We start from the raw sequence: 20,903 nt of genomic DNA on the forward strand, positions 1-20,903 counted from the left end.
TCTGAGCTCCCCTGGAAAAACAGTATAGACAATTAAATAAATATTTTTGGTTTCAATATAAAGCTATACCTGAGATACAGCCAGACCATTCATGAAATATCATAGCCCCTGATGCATTATATGGGATACTCCGTCCAGTGAACCCCATGCTTGTAGGAGACACAGAGCCCATGCCTGTTCAGCGTGCCTCCACCTGAGTTAGGTCAGATCATGCACTCACAGAAGGTGTTTTAGTAGTGCTTGAACTCATCCTCACAGGGAGCATTTCAACCAGAGCTGTGCTGTGATCTACATTCATGAACTGTTCATTTTGCAGCATTTCTGGGGCTCAAAGATCAAGTTAATGAAGAGCTATGAGCCCTTATACTTATTTTCAGATAGTGAAGTGTTTCCACCTGCTTGAGCGGGTCATGTTCTTAAATAAGAAATGAATACTGGACTGGACTCATGGAAAGGTTAAAAAATCTCCCCAAACATGGCATGACAAAACAGAAGCATCAGTTGTATTAACAAATAGCCTGGAGTCTTTAAGTCTTGTGTTCTAAAAGAAAAAAACACATAGTAACATAGCAAATGATGGCAGATAAAGACCTGAATGGTCCATCTAGTCTGCCCAACCATGCATGCTCCATAAATTCATCATTTAATTTAAATGGTCCCTTTTCTTAGCTATTTCTGGGCCAGAAACCCAGAGCTCTCCCCGGTACTATGTTTAGGTTCCATCTACTGCAGTCTCCATCAAAGCTCACTCCATCCCATCTAAACCATCCCAGCCATCAAAGCCCTCTCCAGCCCATTCTCAACTGAATGGCCAAATACGGGACACAGATCATGTAAGTCTGCCCAATACTGGCCTTAGCTCTTCAAAATATACCCATTGTTTTCTGATTAGAGATCCTCTGTGTCCATCCCAAGCTTGTTTGAACTCTGTCACCGTTTTCTTCTCCACCATCTCCCTTGGGAGCACATTCCACTCATCAACCACCCTCTCCGTAAAGAAGAATTTCCTAACATTACGCTTGGATCTACCACCCCTCAACCTCAAATTAAGCTCTACCATTGAGAATAGATTATCCCTGCACAGGGCAGGATTAACTCTTTGTTGGGCCCTAGGCAATCAGGTATGTTGGGGCCCCTCATTGCAATTTAAATATATTTTAAAGCGCCCACAACTGGAACCTTGCATGATTCTGACTACAGAGGAAAGCTGGCAGAGGAAGAAACAGCAGATATGATGCCTTGCTCGCTGGCTCCCCCTGCTGACTAGGAGGCAGTACACAGGGAGTGAGGAAGAATAGACAGACTTCTGTGGTGAACAATGGCTCTGCGCCCTCCGATTCTCTCTGTGGCAGCAGCTAACGTACCAGGGCAAAACTCTGTCTTGACTTACACATTTCAGAGGGCCCCTCCTAAATATTTGGGCCCTAGGTCCATGCCTAGTTTTGCCTATGCTTTAATCCTGCCCTGACCCTGCATGGGTTCTAACACATCAATCTGTGATATACTGGTAAGGAAAGAACCACTTACTTGGCATCAGAAATTTAAAATCTAATAAAATTAAGGAAATCCATATAAAAGTATCTGATATACATTGTACTGTGTATTACAGGGACCTTCCAATAAGTTTCAGGTGTGCTTTTTATTTGATTATTCATAATACAAGTAAAGAAAGGTTACATCTCTCCATTGCATCTCAATGATAAATCAGAATCCCAACATTACCAAATATCTCTAAATCTATTACTTTTCCTGTTTGTATGGACAGCTCTGTATCTATTCATTTTGGGGTACATTTATTGTGCTAAGAATCTGAGCTAATAAACCTTAATAAACAAATTTATACCCCCTTTTACAAAACCGTACTGTGCTTTTAAGCACCAGCTATGGAGGTTAACAGCCCCAATGCTCATAGAATTCCTATGAGCGTCAGAACGATTACTGTCACGGCCATCACTAAAAACTGTGCTATAGTTTTGTAAAATGGTGGGGGGGGGGCTAATATGCAGTAGCTGCAAACCTTTGTATCACTCAATGATGCGACTTCACCTTGAATACTGTGTGCAATTCTGGTCACTGCATCTCAAAAAAAGATGTAGGAGAATTAGTAAAGGTACAGAGAAGGGCAACAAAAAAAATATAAGATAGAACGACTTCCCTATGAGAAGAGGCTAAAGAGGCTAGATCTCTTCAACTTGGAGAAGAGAAAGTTGATGGGAGATATGATAAAAGTCTACAAAATACTGCGTGGAGTGGAATAGGTAGATGTGAATCGCTTATTTACTCATTCAAAAAATGCAAAGTCTGGCTCCACAGCTGCACAGTTATGTTGCCCAGTCTCTCTTGTGCTCCTCTGCACAGCCGCAGTGAGTGGTGGCAGGCTTGAGCCAATAAGATTCTTGAGGGGAGGACTCACACCAAGGATCACTACTGGGCGAGCTCTGCACATCCACCTATCTGGGAGAAAGAGCTGGAGCTTGATGGCCAATCAGGAGCACTTCTATTAAGAAATGCTCCTGATTGGCCATCAAGCTCCAGCTATGTCTCCTTGTACAGAGCTCTCTCATGTGAGCGCAATCAGCAGCAGGTGCGCTGAGAGATCGAAGAAACTTAGAGTGAACACTGGAACAAAGGTAGGCCAGCATTTACGTGGGAACCCCGGAGAACCAGCATCCATCCCCTTGGGAGTCCTGTGGACCTGGGGGGAGGGGGATCTCAGCAGGATTCCCACGATCCCCATTCCCGTGCAGACCTCTAATTAACACGTCATGAATGTTAACTGTAAGGTGCAGTCTGCACCCATTCTGATCATTCTCCACCTGTTTTCTGTCCCATTCTGCATTAGCTGCTAATGCAGACATTACAGTGTTATAAGAACAATAACTGGTAGCATGGTGCACAAATATGGAGGATTAATTTTATAATCAGTAAATCAGTAAAATATGCACTCACATTAGGGTATTTATGCACATATAAGACTATTTTCACATGTAAATGACCTCATACAACATAAAAATCAGTGCAAAAGTATTTGCTTTGAAATGATAGTGCATACTTTGCTAAGTGGGCACAGGAGTGCAATTTTGGTAGACAGAACAGAATTTGGGTAGACAGAAGTGGAATTTGGGTAGACAGAACAAGTATGTGCATAGATTATAAAATACTAAAATTTACCAATGTATTTGAATAATACAGGTATGGACATTTAGACCAGCTTGAGAGCAGGTTTAACTATCTGCATTTACAAGATAGGCACAGTTTCTAATGCTTATGCTAGTATTTAATCAAGAGACAAAGAAATCTACTCTATGTGCCTTTATGAAATAGCACCTAAGAAAATGCCTATTTTCTCTCTTAAACTAGGCTACCAGTTATAAAATTATCTGTTTTGGACTGAATTCTATGTATAGTGCTTAAAAAAAAGTTAAACATTATTCTATAAATTGTGCTTAATGTTAGGCGCGGTTTATAGAATAGCATTTATGCCTGGGAACAGTGCCTAACTTTAGGTGTGTCTATTTGCACCAAAGGAAACATGCTGCAAATCTTCATACCTAAAGTTAGGCACAGATGCCCCTTATTCTATAATTATGTGGGTAAAATTAAGGAACGCCCCCGATCTGCCCATGATCTTCCCATTTCTGGCCCCCTTTCTGGCACCATACGCAAAATTGAGGCATGTATTCCATGTCTAAGGGCTAGATTCACTAACCTGAAATCCATGTCTGATCTGTGTCTGATTGCAGGTAGGCCAACAAATTCACTAAAGGCCTGCATGCAAATGGGGGCGATTGTTGGCACGCCCCCGATCCTTGCGCATGCGCAGACCATCTTCCTTAACTGTAGATGGTCTGTGCATGTGCTGGTCCTTTGTGCCCGTGTTTTTTTCTTTTTTTTACTTACTTTACTGTTTACTTTACAGTTTTTTTTTTACTTCATGAGCCCATGGTTTTAACCTGTTTTAAACTTGCGGGTTAAAACCATGGGCTCGCACTGCGGAGAAGGGCAGGTGAGTCGGGGCTGAGCAGGGCTGGAGAGTCGGGGCTGAGCAGGGCTGGAGAGTCGGGGCAGAGAGCAGGGTTTTAGCACAAGCAACTGGTCCTCACCAACCGCTAATTTTTTGATCGGCCAGCCAGTCAGTGTGCCAGAAGAAAGTTTAGTGAATCACGTCCTTCCTGCTTTGCATGCCGATTCTCCTCATTTGCATGCATGGATCGGGATCGGATCAGAACCCAGGTTAGTGAATCGGGTCAGAGGGAAATCGGATCGCAAAGGGCTCGCAAACCGATCGGTACACGATCGGTTTGCTTAGTGAATTTAGCCCTAAATGTATGCACATAAATATAAATGAAATCCAATTAATGCTGACAATTATTTCTTAAGCCAATTAGTGTTAATTAGTTTATGATTCAATTAAACTGTGCACACATTGGGTACATGCCCAAATTTGCATGCAAAACTCAAAGCACCATATATAGAACTTGTGGATCTAAGTGTATTACAGAACACTAATCAGACTTGTATAAAAAAGGACTGGTAGAAGGAGGTGGGGGGGGTGGGGGGGTGGGAAACCTCATACATACCGATTCAGCATGCTTCATCACAGCCAGAACAAAGAAAACATATTCTTGACCACTTTGGAGCTGCTTGTTTTCAAAGCCACCATACTGCTTCTGATCCCCTAGGGTGAACTCAGTAGGGAGAACATCAAAGTGAGCAGCAATATATGGCTTTAACACAGCATCCCTCCTGAAACGAGCACTTCTGCGTTTCCTCGATATCTCCTTAAGTAGCTAAAAGGGAATAGCAAAGACAAATGGAAGACTGTTAAGCTGCAATATTGGATCTTATTGACAATTTAATTATTGAACTTAATCTAGACATAAAGACATCCAAAATACAATTTATCCACACTTCGCAGGGCATGCCAGAATCGTTAGATTTCTTTTCATCGAATCCCTGTATTTCTTGCAGGGTTACAGTTTCACTTCTCAGAACATAAATAAGGGCCCATTAAGTCAATTTCGGCAACTACTGTATCAGCTTTGAAGCCAATACTATACCAGCAAATGTAGATCAATATCCATATTAAAACCCATTAGTGAACACTAAAGCCACATAAACATCATTATTTTAAAATCATTCATTCTGTTCAATCTGTTTAAAAAAGAAAACAGGAGTGAGTTTTTCATGGATCTCTTGGGATGCTATAGTATTAAAGAGGAAATCATATATGGTAAAATATATAGGTTAAGTTCTAATTATTAATAAGATTGTCTAAGCCAGTGCTTAATAATATTTTTTGTGGCTGTGACCCCATGATTGCAGGCAGTGCCCCTCCCCACCTCAGATACAGAATAATGATGTACTTATGAAGAACCCACCCAGATCACAACCGCAAATGTGAGTTTTGTGACATTTGATGCCCCAATATTCTGACCAGAAACAGCGGCACATATTTTTGACTTCAGTACCAGATACTAGAATATTTCCTTGAAGTATCTGTGATTGATGACTCTGAATATTTTGTGTTTACTATTGCATCATCCACACACAGACTCCTGAGGCAGGACGTTGGGGCCGAAACACGATTGTGTCGAGTAATTACAATAAAGGAAATTGAACATCCCTCAGTCACCTTTGTTGTTTGTTTTCTGATTTGATGTCTCAACCCAAAGATTGGGAAGTTCTGGGCTTTTACAAACAGTTAAGTCAGGATCCCAAATGTGGTAATATAATGGGGTCACAGAAACAGATCATTCCCCCTCCCCTTTACCTATGCCCAACAGTAGTAATTAGAAAATGAATGAAACTTCAGCCAAAACTAAATCTATAACTGAAATTTGTCACACAGTTTGGCCAAAACGAAAACCATCAGTTATCTCCAGACCAAAAGCAGGCACTCCAGCCCTGGCAAAGCCTTTCTTCTGATGCACTGGAAGTGACGCATCAGAGTAAAAGCCCTGTTGGGGCTAGATTCAAGCAGCCTGTGCCTCCTACTGACCACTGCATTTCTGGTAAGAAAGGGAGGAAGAGAGGGAATGAGGGAGTTTGCGACTCATGATCGCTGCCTGCCTCTGCCATTTTGGGGCTGGAGGGAGGAGGGCTTTGCAGCTGCCGTGCTCGTGCTGTGGGGCAGAAGGGAGGGGGTTCGTAGCTGCTTCAGGGCTTGGGGAAGGGAGGGAGGATTTGCCGTTGGTGCTTTGGGAGACATTTTTTTCCCCACCAGTGATTTTTTGGTTGGTTGTTTGAGACTCCCGGTTAACTGAAGCTCTACTGTAGCTCTATACAGTCCGAATCTGAGTAAGGTTTTGGCTTCTGATAGTTAATTGAAATATGTTTAGTCCAGTAAAATGGTATCATTTTCCATTTTTTGCTTTATTTGCATTTGTTGATTTGTAATGTGATGACTGGAATATGTCAGCTTTTAGCAATTTATGTCTGCTATCTTTATATTTTGCATAGCATAAGTTGACACGCATTGCTTTCTCTTTCTCTGGTGCAAAGTAACGGAACATTTTTGCTCATATCAACTCAGTCTTTTGCACATGAAAAAAAAAAATTGCTCCTATGAACTCGGTCCTTAGAGGGAAATTGATTTAAAGTTTTATGATCATGTAAGGTTGATATTTCAAAAACTGCACAGGTTGTCCATTTTAAAAATTATGTGCTTTATTTTAAAGCTTACTAAATGCTGTGATGGATAACTTACATGAATGATGATTAGAATTATGCCAATTCATCTAAACAAAATAAGACAGGTCACAAGTAGAAATCTGACTGAAAATCAATATGTAGCACACCACCACTACTATCTGTTTAGTTTAGGCTTGCTATTTGACAGCTCCTGCCTACTTAAACCATGCTGAGTAGGCCGGCTGCTGATATTCAGTGACATTTAACAAGGCAATACAGTACTCCTGAATATTGGCACAGACTTGCTAAGTAAAAATCCAGGCCATGCAGGGGCAGTCTGGGGTGGAGTTGGTAAAGAGCTGGCATTTATTCAAGCACGGGCTATATTCAGTGCCAGTTTCCACACAGCTAAGTGGCCAGATAGGACCACATAAAAGGCTGTCCTGTCTATGGTCGATTAGCTAAGCAGGTGCTGGCACTTAATATGGGCCAGCATCCGGATAAGGGGTGTCACCTAAATAACAACTATTCCAACCCATCACTTGATTATGCTTCTGATGCCTTGATTCCAATTTTAATAACCCCCAAACCTAAATCACAACAATTCTCCTTTAAGTCCTCCCCAAATCCAAATCCTGTCCCACCTGTTTTATAAATGGTGGTGTAGACCTCTAAAAGTACAACATTTAAGGGTCAGCTTTACACATAGCTAAAAGATAAGTGGAAAAAGTTTGGCCTTCATAAATTTCAAGATATCACAGAAAGAGGAAGGAGGCAAAAATATCTAGAAAAGATTTGGGAAGCCAAAAAAGCTGTCAGGAAAGCAAAGATACAAATGGAAAAAAAAAGAAAGCCAATATGGTAAAATTGGGGGATAAGACATTTTGCAAATATGTTAAATAACAGGAGGGCTGTAAAGTAACTGTGTTAAAAACTGGTTAAGTGGAAGGAGACTGAGGTAGTGATAAATAGAGTTTGCTCAAAGGAAAAGGATATCCTTGGGCCGTCTCTCTTTAACATCTTTGTGGTGATAGTATGGAAGGACTGTCTGGTAATGTTTGTCTCTTTGTAGATGATACTAAACTCTGTAATGGATAGAAAAACAACATGGTACAGAAATCGGCATCTAAGATTTAATGCTAAAAAAAAAAATGTAGTCATGAAATTGGGCAGGAAAAATCTAAGGGAACCATATAGTATAGGGGGTGAAGTACTTCTGTGTACAAAAGAAGAGTGACACTAGGGGGCTGGTCATATCTGATGATGTTAAGGTGGTCAAACAGGTAGGAAAGGCAACAGTCAAAGCCAGAAGAATGCTCTGGTGCACAGGAAGAGAATGGCCAGCAGGGAAAAAGAGATGATAGTGCTCTGGTGAGGCCCTGTTTAGAATACTGTATGCAATTTTGGAGACTGCACCTTCAAAAAGATATGAACAGGATGGAGTCAGTCTAGAGGGTGGCTACAAAATTGGTCAGTGGTCTTTGTCATAAAGTGCATGAATGAAATGTGAGAGAGAGGGAATATGATAGAAACATGAAATTATCTCCATGGCATTAAAATGTACAGGAGGTGAGCCTTTTTCAAATGAAGGAACACTCTGGAATGAGAGGGCATATGATGAAGTTATGAGGTTATCTAAGTAAAAGAGCTATCTAAGGAAATACTTTTTTTTTTTTTACAGAAAGGGTGGTAGACATGTGAAATAGCTTCCCAGTAGAAGAGGTGTCTGAATTTAAGAAAACTTTGGGACAGATATGTGGTATCTCTTAAGAAGCAGAAAGAGTGGATACTACTATTAATCATTTCTATAGTGCTACTAGGCATACACAGCACTGTACACATTATATGTAGGTACTTTCTCTGTCCTTAGTGGGCTCACAATCTACCTGGGGCAATGAAGGGTTAAGTGTAATACACACAAAATATCTGTGCCATTAAAAAAAACCCCAACCTTTACAAAGTTACCAACAGTCGGGTTTTAGGATCGTAAAACCTGATGCAACATAGCTAAGCAAATGTTAGTGAATCAATCGATTGGCTATTTTGCATGGGATTTTACAAATTTGCATGGCTGGATCAGAAAATGGGTGATCAAGGGGAAAAAGACCTGGTGGGCTGTTTTGTGAGTCGGGTCGGTTAGCAGCGATCGTTGCTAAACCTGTGAAAACAGGTTTAGCAACAATCGCTGATTTTAGTGAATTGGGGGGCCTAAATTTTCTTCCCGCCGATGCCCATGCCTCCTACCCAAATGCAAAATATAAATACCTAAGTTGGTGGGGTTTCCAAAGCCCTGCTGGCTGAAGATCTCTTCTTCTAGTTTAGTGGCCAGAACTCTTCAAGCTCCGCAGCTGGTGGAAGTTCAGAGACGCTGCAGCTAACTGCAGAGCTTGGAGATTACTGGCTGTCAGACTGGAGGAGGTGAGCTTCAACTGGCAGGGTTTGGGGATCCCCACCAGCTACAGTAAGGGAGATGGCTAATTTTTGGTGGACCTGGGCCTGGGCCAGAAAGAAGTGCATGTCTGCGGGGGGGGGGGGGGGGGAGCTCCAGTTTTGTAATACTTGCTGTTTAATTTCTTGGGGTTTTCAGTTCAATTTTTATCTGTGATCCTTTGCTCTGTATTTGGTAAATATCTGTCTGTGTTTTGTGCGTAAAGAAGTTATTTAAAGTTGTTTTATGTGTGATAGTAATAGGAGGTGGAGATATCAGTGGGAGGGTGCAGAGAGGAGAGGAGATCAGGGGTCCCCTCCTTAATTTCTGCCCTGGGCCCCAGCATGTCTAAAACCAGTCTTGCTGATTACCTTTTGTATATTGTTCAAAACTTGTATTGGGGACACTCCAGAATATATACCTCAACTTCTTAAATTCTACAAAAAGTCAACTTTGAATTTAAGGCAAAAACCATACCTTTCGTTTTCCTGATATTAAAAATATAAAATACACCAGGATTTTCAATTCAACCTGGGCTTATCAAGTAGCCAAACCGTGGAAAACTCTACCAAGCAAAATCAATCAAAATATCTAAAGGCCTATGTGTTTGAAGAATTTGTACTTAAGATATAACTTTAAGACAACTTGTGCATGAATTTGCACAAAATATACTTCTAGCAAAAGCTTACTAGCATAAAGGATGTTTTTGTAAAGCCACATCATAAAGTGTGCTTTATGAAGAAATAGAAATACAAAAATTCCTGCATATTTGCTTTTTTTTTGTTCTGGTGCTTTTTTTCATACAAAGCACAGTTTTATGAAGTGGTTTCGCAGCTCAGTACATCAAAGCTAAAAGGGATTATGTCTTATATTATGGAAGAATCCGAATTTTGTAGATCAAATATAGCCACAGCCTACTTCAATTTTTTTTTTATATATCTACAATGGGTGCTAGATGTACTGGAAGCAATTCCAGAAGATATATCAAGGACTTTAGTTCTTAACCAGAAATAATTTTCATTTTCCAGTCGATGCATATCTTATTTCTTCCACCATTAATTCCACAATGTGGTCTCAATTATATCAGTAAAAAGTGGGAAACAACCTACCCTGACCCAAATATTTCTGAATTAATAAATGTTCTTTATCAAACTATTACACAGATTAATGCATCATAACTTGCAAGATGATTAAAATGGCCCCACTGTTATGAGAATCAGCAGCCCAGACCCAGAGAGCTTAATTACAAGAATTCTCAAAGTCACCCAGTACCCGCAGTTCCATCCATTATTATTACTAGATTCTATACTGTTTCTTCTAGGTTAAAGCTGGATAATGATAGCAAGCCAGCTTCATGTTACTGAATATTAAATGGTTTTCTGTGAAGATACTTTCAATGTAGTAAGACTGCTTCGAATTTAAAGAGAAAAAAAGCATACTCTTGAATGCAGCTCCAGTTGAAAAAAGCCAGATATTTCTCTTCACATCTGCAAGCAAAATCAGCATTGCATTTGTCCACTAATTCACAAACTTTTCAATTCAATGTCCACCCAACCCACCACAAAATCAAAAATATAGCAGCTATTAAAAGATCTACCGTATTTTCACGCATATAACGCGCACGTTATACGCGTTTTTACCTACCGCGCATACCCCTCGCGCGTTATACGCGTGAACGCGGTATACAAAATTTTTTTACATAGTTCCCACCCCGCCCGACGCCCGATTCACCCCCCCCAGCAGGACCGCTCGCACCCCCACCCCGAACGACCGCTCACACGCGCTCCCACCCGCACCCGCATCCACGATCGGAGCAAGAGGGAGCCCAAGCCCTCTTGCCCGGCCGACTCCCCAACTCCCCGACAATATCGGGCCAGGAGGGAGCCCAAACCCTCCTGGCCACGGCGACCCCCTACCCCCACCCCGCACTACATTACGGGCAGGAGGGATCCCAGGCCCTCCTGCCCTCGACGCAAACCCCCCTCCCTCCAACGACCGCCCCCCCCAAGAACCTCCGACCGCCCCCCCAGCTGACCCGCGACCCCCCTGGCCGACCCCCACGACACCCCCACCCCCTTCCCCGTACCTTTGGTAGTTGGCCGGACAGATGGGAGCCAAACCCGCCTGTCCGGCAGGCAGCCAACAACGGAATGAGGCCGGATTGGCCCATCCGTCCCAAAGCTCCGCCTACTGGTGGGGCCTAAGGCGCGTGGGCCAATCAGAATAGGCCCTGGGCAGTGCACGCAAAGTCAGGGCAGGTGAACGGAGAGTCGGGACAGCGCACGGAGAGGCGGGGCAGTGCACGGAAAGTCAAGGAGGGTGAACGGAGAGTCGGGGCAGTGCACGGAAAGTCAGGGAGGGTGAACGGAGAGTCGGGACAGTGCATGGAGAGGCGGGGCAGTGCACGGAAAGTCAGGGAGGGTGAACGGATAGTCGGGACAGTGCACGGAGAGTCGGGGAGGGCGAAAGGAGAGTCGGGGCGGGCGAAAGGACAGTCGGGCAGCATGCGCGGTATACCCGTGAGCGCGGTATACAAAAGTTTTTGTACATAAAATCGTGGTTTCTGCACGCTATACCCGTGTGCGCGTTTTACACGGGTGCGCATTATCTGCGTGAAAATACGGTACTTCTGTAAGCTTAAAACAAACAGTTGTCTTGCCTCTTTACTTCATATTTTCTCACTTATGTATCACTCATGGGCCCTCATCTTGTGATCTCACAAGTCTGGGTCTATTTAATGGCCACTGAATGATCATTTTAATAGGGAACTTTTACTAAAGTAAGGTAAAGTTTTGTAATTATATACACTAAGGGCTTCTTTTACTAAGCCGCGTTAGGGCATTAACGTGCGGAATAGCGCGCGCTAAATTGCCGCGTGCTAGATGCTAACGCCAGCATTGAGCTGGCGTTAGTTCTAGCCATGTAGCGTGGGTTTATCATGCGCTAAAATGCTGCGTGCGCTAAAACCGCTAATGCAGCCTAGTAAAAGGAGCCCTAAGTGGAAAGCCCATATGGCAAACCCAGCAACTCCTGTAGTTACTACACAGAATAAACTGCAGCATATGGTAAATGAGGTAACAGTACGGCTTCTGCTATTTAGGATTTGGTATCTACTTCACATTGTTTTATGTGTGGTAGTAATGGGCGGGGGGGGGGGAAGTGCAGAGAGAAGGGATCAGGGCCCCCTCCTTAATTTCTGCCCTGGTCCCCAGCATGTTACACCACTGTTTGCTAACTGTGGTGCAATCCATTCCCATCCTCTGATCCACTGCGTGATAAGCACATTTAGTAAGCGAATTAATGGACACAGTCAGACCAGTGTGATATAATGGTTATCACAGCCATGAGCTAACAGACACTATCAGGGCAATTCTATAACTTAGGTGCCCCAAGGCCACGCAGTAGGAAACTATTTATTTTTTTAGTGGAAACAAGGTGCCTAACATCTAAGTGCCCGCACTTATGTCAACCATACAGCAGACGTAAGCTTGAGCGCCTAAATGTGCAGTGACTCAATTTGCACTGTTCTTTAGGTTATGCATGCACGTGCGAGTCCCACCTATGTCCTGCCCATGTGTATTCTCTCCAAGCACATATGTGCATATTAATAGAATAGTATTCAGATGGAATACTGCCATATACACACATTGGACTAAGCTCAGTAAATGGTGACCAAACTTGGAAGCCAGAAAAATGCAAGCCGAGCGCTATTCTATAAACGGTGCTCCAAGCTGGGCACTATTTACGGAATAGCATACAGAGCGGGATCTGTACCCAAGTTTTAAGCGAGAGGATTTACACCCACTGAAACCTGCCGCCAATCCCCACATCTAAATTAGGCGTGGGATCCCCCAAATTTTATAATAGTACATGCATCTGAAATGAAAGCCCCTCCCATGGCCAGGCCCCCACCCCCTTTTCAGTTGTGCACTAAAGGATTTACATGCACATCTTTATAGAATAGGGTTTAGCAAGATGAGTGTGTAATTCCAAATAACTGTTAGCACCCCAATATTGCCACCAATATGCTCATTACTTAAATTGCATATACAAACTGGGCACAAGCCCAAATCTGCACACACAATTTTAAGCACCATTTATAGAATAAGCTCTGTTGAGCAGGGACAGTCTCTTACGTGTTTACTGTACAGCACTGTGAACATTTAGAAGTGCCTATAGAAATGAACAGTAGCATATATGGCCATGTGGACACATATGGATGTATATGCTAGTATTCTAAACATTTACATACGTTACATTGCATTAGCTCAATTATAGCTTATATCCCTGCAAGATCCCTGCATTCACTGGACGCTCACCGCTTAACTATACCCCCCTCCTGTCATAGCCTTTTTTTATGAATCTACCTGCAACTCTGCATTCTTTTTTTTTTTTTTGTCCCAAACTTTGGATCAATCTTCTGCATTCCATAAAAACTTGATATTTCCTACTTTTAAAAAAAGCACTAAAACATTATTTTGAATCAGCCAACCATTAGAAGCTCATGGGCAGGGCTCAGTGGGATCCTTGAGTACTTAGGAGAAATTATGATTCTTTTAATAGTATGTGACTTTACTTTTTATTTTTGGAGTTCTTTTCCTTTTTTTTAATAAATATTTTTAGTATGTACACCGCTTTAACCTGCAGAGAGGCAGTATAGTAAATCTTTTAAATAAACAAACGCTCTTCCCTCTCACTCTGTTCTTCGGGACTCTTGGGAGGGAATCTTTCCATTGCAGTGGGCTGATAATGCCATTAAATATTTGGGCGTGATTATCCCTGTTGATCTTTCTACCTTATATGCGTCTAATGTGACCCCTCTGTTACATGCCTTGGCGGTTAAATTTCGTTTGTGGCAGGATTATCCTTTATCTCTTTTAGGGCGGGTGGCACTTCTTAACATGATTATACTTCCCACTTGGTTTTATGTCTTCCAAGTGCTCCCCTTATATTTGCTCAGTCGAGATGAAGACAAGTATATTCGTCTCATCCGGCGCTTTATATGGCGGGATCGCCAGGCTCGTTTACCATACTCACAAGTGGCACGACTGCAATATAAAGGGGGTTTGGGTTTACTTAATCTTCGACATTTTACGATTGGCTGTGGCATGCGCCATATAAACGACTATTTTCAGGGTACTTCCATCTTCTCCAATACTTTGTTAGAACTAGGGTGTTTTCGGCAAGAATATTTTAGTGCTTTTCTACACTCCATTCCCTCTTCGTATCCCTTAGATGCTAGGCTTCGAGTGTTTGGCCTTCCACTACGAAAGGTATGGAAATGGGTATGTAAATTTCATGGTATTAGCGCATATGAATCTCCCCTTTTGCCATTATGTGGCAATCGTCACTTCTCTCCGGGTATGGGGTGTTCTAGATTTCGCCACTGGGTGGCAAGGGGGTTAATCTTTTTATTTCATTTGGTATTAGATGATGGCTCCATGCAGTCATTTCAATCTTTGAGTCAGTCCCATGGCTTAACTGCTGTGGACAGATTTGCGTACATGCAGATTGCTCATTATGTTGCTACTTTGAATAGGACCAACTTGCAATCTACTCGGCAAGAATTATTATCTACAGCCTATACTCTTGGCTCTCAATTGCCAGTTCCACTTAAGTTTCATTTGACATACCTAAAGGATGAGACCCCCTTGCCAGATTATATTCATTTTCAGACTGTATGGTCTCAGGATTTGAATATAGTACTCCCGGAAGATACTATAATACTGGCTGTAGCTCGACTGTCATCCCTGAAAAAATATGTTTATTTTTAGGAAATGCAATTTAAGTTATTATTTAGGATTTATGTATCTCCTTATAGAGCTTATTGTGCCAAATTTCGACCATCGCCAGAGTGTGATAAATGTGGCTATCGGATCGCTGAGCTGGGCCATATGTTATGGTCTTGCCCAGCGATTCAAACTTTTTGGGGACAACTTTTTGTATTTATAGAGACTCTTTGGACTGTGACTATACGACCCTCTTCCCTCTTGTTATTCGGTATCCCTCCCTCCTGTCATCCGAAGCCGTCTGGAATACAATCCTTTCTTAAGTGGTCCATTTTATGTGCCCTTAAATGTATATTTCTAAAATGGCTGGACACTGATGTTCCCACAATTCACATGTGGTGTATCCAGATGATTCAACTGCTTATCTGGGAACGCCGAGATGTCCCTGACCTTTCAACTGTTCGAGGCGAACGTTTCACAGATATCTGGGAACGTTTTTGGACTACAATGTCTCCTGTTGCAAGAAGCCGAGTGTTGAATTGATGACTGTGTCTTATTGATTTACTAGTATTATTGTCTGTTCCTGGAACTCCGACCCAGGGGAGGGGGGGGGGGAAGGGAGGCGATTGGGGTGGGACAGGGATTGGTTTAGGTTTAAACAAAAGTTTCTTGGAACGCTGCTTATACGGCTGAGTTTTGGTATTTCTTTTTTCCCTTGTCAGTTCCAATAAAAATTATTTTACCATAAATAAACAAACATACAACTTCACATGCTAACTCTTTACCACACGTAGTAAAAGGGTGCCTTAGTTTTAAAAGATGATTTACTTATGTTCTTGCACCTGTTCTTTTGAATTAAGCAATTCTCACATTACAACATTACCATAAACCCATCACAGGTATTAACAAGCATAATGCAGGATAACAGGAAAAAAAAAATCTTAATCATTTAGGAAGTTGCTTATTACATATGAAGGCCCATTTTAGACAAGTTGAGGGAAGGAGAAAAAAAAATGATGATCAGGTCAGGACATGCACTATTCTCCCAGTAATTTACAAAGTCTTTTATAACATGCCTAAGTAGACATCAGCAAATGCAAAGCTGCAGAGAGTGAGGAGATGTCCTACTCAAGAAATTGTTTGGGGGTGCAGTCATTTAAATTGCTACTTCTGACATCCATGCATCCCTCAGCTTCAATCCCCTCCCCACCAGTCCAGAACTTCCAATCACATTCAAACAGTGAAGATATCCCATTAATATTCCACCCTCCCCAACCCCAATTCAGCTTTCTTAAATAGTGAAGACCTCCTCTGAATGCCCAAGAATACCCACCTCCCCAATTCTATTCCAGCTACATGTTGAGCTTTGGATTCAAAATGGCATCTTTGAACTCTAGCTGTAGCTTGGAGATAAAGCTGTTAAATAAGGTTGTAAAGCCAAAGTAGAGAATATTTGATATCCATAGGTATTCCTTATACTGCTATTTACCCATGGAAATGCTGCTAATTTAGCACTTCTTGGATCTTTAGTAAGTACCCAACTGATGAACCAAACCTTTATTACAGTCCATATCAATGACGACTAAGCTTTTGCTGACAGAACATTTCACTTTCTACACCTTAATATCCTGGTTTTACAAAAAGCAAGGAATAAAACATGAATACCAATAGAGACCAGGCAATTTGTGAGCTTTATTACAACTTAATGTCTTTTAATTTCAGTAACTGGATCATTGTTTCAATCCCCCAAGGCTAACTCAAGCACGAGGATAAAATGTGCAGGCAATCAAACATACTGAAAAGAGGCAGAGCCTGGATCTAGACCTTAAGATTGCTTTATTGTTGAAAGAAATGCACACACATGAACGAACAAAAGGAAATAAAACAGTCATACTGTACCTCAACTAATTCCATTTCATCTGGGCTTTCCCAAGGGTTAATAAACTTTTCACGAGATTTCTTCAAAGGCACAACGATTATATAGTAACCTCTGTAAAAAGCAAAATGCAGTGATGAGACTGAATTACAATTAAAAGTATCCAAAATTAGCATCAATGGTACAAAGCTAGCAAAATATATTATGGTTTCCTGAAGCCTAGATGAATCACAGAGCCACATGATAAAAATGAGGTGGGGTACTTAAGGACATAGCTGATTAAGTTGGCACCAATGAATGTTGCAGCATTAAAATAAACAAACATACCCAGTTATTTTAATAGCTGGTATTTATATGGCCCAACTTAACCGTTTTATCTTTAACCAGAAAGCACTGAATACTGGTGTTAACTGTGCCTCTGGGATGCCTCAAATCTCTTCTCTTCCCAGCAGATTAACTGTAGGCCAGGCAGTGAATAGGCCTACTACGACTGCTGCTTTCTACAGCATTACTAAGGGCTCCTTTTACTAAGCAGCGATAGCGGTTTTAGCACGTGCTGAATTGCCCCACGTGCTAGACGCTAACGCCAGCATTGAGCTGGTGTTAGTTCTAGCCGCGTAGCGCGGGTTTAGCGAGCGCTAAAATTCTGCGTGCGCTAAAAACACTATTGCAGCTTACTAAAAGGAGCCCTAAACGTACATAGCATTATAAACAAACAATCCCTGCTCAAGCAAAATTAACTAGGATATGGTCCCAGAATTTCAAAGATGATGACTTGTCCAGTTAACCGCCAGAGTTCACCAACCAAATCATCTGAATATTAATCCAAATAATTGAAAAATTGAAAACGAGGGAGCTAGATTTTCCAATGCATGCAGTCATTCAAATTTCCCATACAAGCAGTGGAGACAATTTGCGCAGCCATCAAAAGCCACACATAGAAGATGCTTAAATGCAGAATCAAGAGTACTTTAAAAATGTATTGTTCATGTAATTCTAATACTAGGGTATTCACACAGAGATCATACCTTTGAGAGCTGCCATAAACTAGACTAGGGGTATCCAACCTTTTGGCTTCCCTGGGCCGCATTGGCCGAAAATTTTTTTTCTGGGGCCGCACAAACGCTGCAGCAAGAGAGAGGAGGGAGCTGGCAAGACAGTAAACACCCAGGGGCAGCAGAGGAAAACACGGCATCGTCCTCGACCGGGGCCGCACAAAATACTTCACGGAACCGCATGCAGCCCTCGGGCCGCAGGCTGGACACCCTTAAACTAGACTGTATCAGATCCAAAGTCCTCAGACTACCCTGCACCAAACATCCCAATGACAGTTAAAGATATTTCAAAAAACTATGAGGCTCAATCTATCCCAATTTCTAGTTATATGATGTAACATCATTTATTTGTATTCAGCAAAATGAAGAGAACCGAACAATTACAGTGAAATTCACAGCATCAATCTTCTATTAATTTTACAAATATACCCTTCCTTTTACAAAGCCATGTTAGGTTTTTTTAATTGCTGGCCACAGCGGTATTAACTCCGACACTCACAGAATTCCTATGAGCATTGGAGCTAATACCGCCATGGCTGATGATAGAAAAGTCTAGCATGGCTTTGTAAAAGGTGAGATTAGTAATGATGTGTTTATTTTCAGGGTAAAATTGACCTTGCATACTGTTAAGGCATTGCACATGATATAAGATATCCAGCTACATCTGGGCTGAAAATGTCTATTAGGGTTGCCCAGAAAAACCTAAAGTTGGAAAAACTATGTGAATTAAAGTTTATCCCATGAATTTGATTGTGCTTGATAAAAAAATAATTTTTTTTAAAAAAATTTTAAGCCCATACTGGGCTAATGATTATATAAAGCTCCGTTTTTCTTAAAATTTGCTATTATTTTTGCTTAATGGAACAGGTTTTTGGTATTATAGTATAACTTCTATGCTTTCTACTCAGCAATGATACTTTGATAAAAAGACATTTTATGCAAAAAAATCTAGCAGTATTTTATTAAATGAATCTTCAATATCTGCACTTTATTGTGGAAAATAACAGAAATTTAACATACTTCGCTAATAGCTAAACATGTACACTTTGGTGTCATCATCTACCAATGGCATTCCAAACACTCAAGCATTCAATTTCTTCTTGAGATAGGATAAAGCCTACGATGCTGTTCAACTCCTTGCAATAAGGCCTTATGCTTTACTCGGTCTATTGTGATGCTAGTGGCAAAGTCAGTTTAACTTCTCGTTTGGCTGTGTCGTTAACCACTGCACTAACAAACTGTTCAGCAGTATGGAAATTTGGATCTTTAGACTACCTGTCCACTGGCTTTGCTAACCATTCATTGATAATACCAAGAGTGTGAAACAGGAAATGTGATTCAGGTCCAACCAAGTCTCTCAGTGATGTGTTTCAGTTTACCTACTTGAAAACCAGCTTGCTTCAATGAAACTGTTCGGGCACTGATGTTTTCATTAAACATTAAAGCATATTTGCTGTAAAGTGTAAATGGTACAACTTCTGTCAGGTATCATAGATAGTTAGATAACTTCTTCAACATGTCAGCGACTTCACGATCGACTGATTTGTAGTCATGCACGTCACAAAAAAAGAATGGGTGTGACTTGTGTTGTATACACTCTTATCCACAGTGGCACATAAAAAATGCAAGAAAATGGTTGAATCGCTCCAGTTTCACAATCATCTCCTTGTCATATGGCAGTTGACTAGAAATCATGAACCTAACTGTTCCGTATATGTTGCAGGCCATCCAGTGTGCTTGATGTATATAGCTCCTGCTTCATGAAATGTACACCATGAGGATGTGCTGCTCCAAGAATCATAAGTGTGTTTTCGATACACTCACGAGAGTCATCACATGGTAAAAGTGTTGGGTTCAAGTTTAAAGTTTATTCAAATCTTGATATACTCATCAGATATCTGGACAGTTTACAATAAAAGTAAATAGGAAGAAATTAAAAAACCAAATACAGGGAATAAAAAAAAATAAAAGACCCCCCCCAAAAAAAAGAATATACGACTAGATACAAGGAAAGAGGGGGGGGGGAGAAATACAGTGTTCTAAAAGAAAAGGATAGAGAGGTAAAACATAAAAGGGAGAGGGAATATATTTCCAGACTTTGTCTGTTTGATTTAAAATATTAACTTTCTTATTTAAAAAAATAAAAAAAAATTTAGAGTGGCGAAAGAAGCCTCTCTGCTTGTTCGTACTGCAGTCAGTTCCTTGACAACCTTGTTTACCGTGTCCACTAACCAAGGTTCTTCAACTTTCAGTGTCAGAAGTTTCACATCCTGCTTGTCTAGTTTGTCCCACTTAGTAACATAGTAAATGACAGCATATAAAGACCTGACTGGTCCATCCAGTCTACCCAATAGGTACATGCATTACAAACCCATGATTAAGTTCAATTGTCTTTGTTCATTGATATTTCTGGGTTATAGACCGTACAAGTCTGCCCAGTAATGTGCTTAGGTGTCAACTACTCATGGAACTCCAATTAGTATGTAAGCTTTCTATTTAGGCTTATTGTTATTCACTGACTGTCCAGCCTTCTTTCAATGTGAACCGCCTAGAAGTCGCTTGACTATGGCGGTAAAGAAAAATAAAGTTATTATTATTATTAACTACTGCAGTTGCCGTTGAAGCTCACTCCAACCTATCTAGACCATCCCAAATGACTAGAGTTCCCATCAAAGTCCTACCCAGCCCATCCTAAGCCAAATAGCCATATAAAGGACACAAACAGTTCAGGTCTGCCTAGTATTGGCCTCGATTCTTCCAATAACCTTCATTTTCTGATTAGAGATCCTCTATGTTTGTCCCACACACTTTTGAATTCTGTCACTGTTTTCTTCTCTACCACCTCCTTCAGATGCATTCCAGGCATCCATCCTCTCCGTGAAAAATAATTTCCTAATATTGCTCCTAAGTCTACCACTCTGCAACCTCAATTTATATCTTCTAGTTTTATCATTTTCTTTTCTCTGGATGAGATTTGGTTCTATATTAATACCTTTTAAGCATTTAAACATCTGTATCTTATCTCCTATGACCCTCCTGTCCTCTAGAGTAGTGGTCCCCAACCCTGTCCTGGAGTACCACCAGGCCAGTTGGGTTTTATGGATAGCCCTAATGAATATGCATGAGAGATAACTGCATATAATGGAGATGCCAGGCATGCAAATCTGCTCTATGCATATTCA

The 20,903-nt window shown here is 41.3% G+C and overlaps 1 protein-coding gene across 12 annotated transcripts in view; it reads right to left on the reverse strand.

Annotated features, from left to right (window-relative positions):
- Positions 1–20,903, reverse strand: part of PTPRD (protein tyrosine phosphatase receptor type D) — a 1,247,124-nt gene that overhangs the window by 428,018 nt on the left and 798,203 nt on the right. For all 12 annotated transcript variants that reach the window (XM_033918844.1, XM_033918800.1, XM_033918751.1 and 9 more), the window contains 2 exons: positions 16,690–16,780; positions 4,581–4,790 (listed from right to left, as the gene is read on the reverse strand). In XM_033918844.1, coding sequence (XP_033774735.1) covers positions 4,581–4,790; positions 16,690–16,780 — 301 coding nt within the window. The remainder of the gene's footprint in view (positions 1–4,580; positions 4,791–16,689; positions 16,781–20,903) is intronic.

This window comes from Geotrypetes seraphini, chromosome 1 (genome assembly GCF_902459505.1).
Source record: "Geotrypetes seraphini chromosome 1, aGeoSer1.1, whole genome shotgun sequence".
Classification (NCBI taxonomy): domain Eukaryota; kingdom Metazoa; phylum Chordata; class Amphibia; order Gymnophiona; family Dermophiidae; genus Geotrypetes; species Geotrypetes seraphini.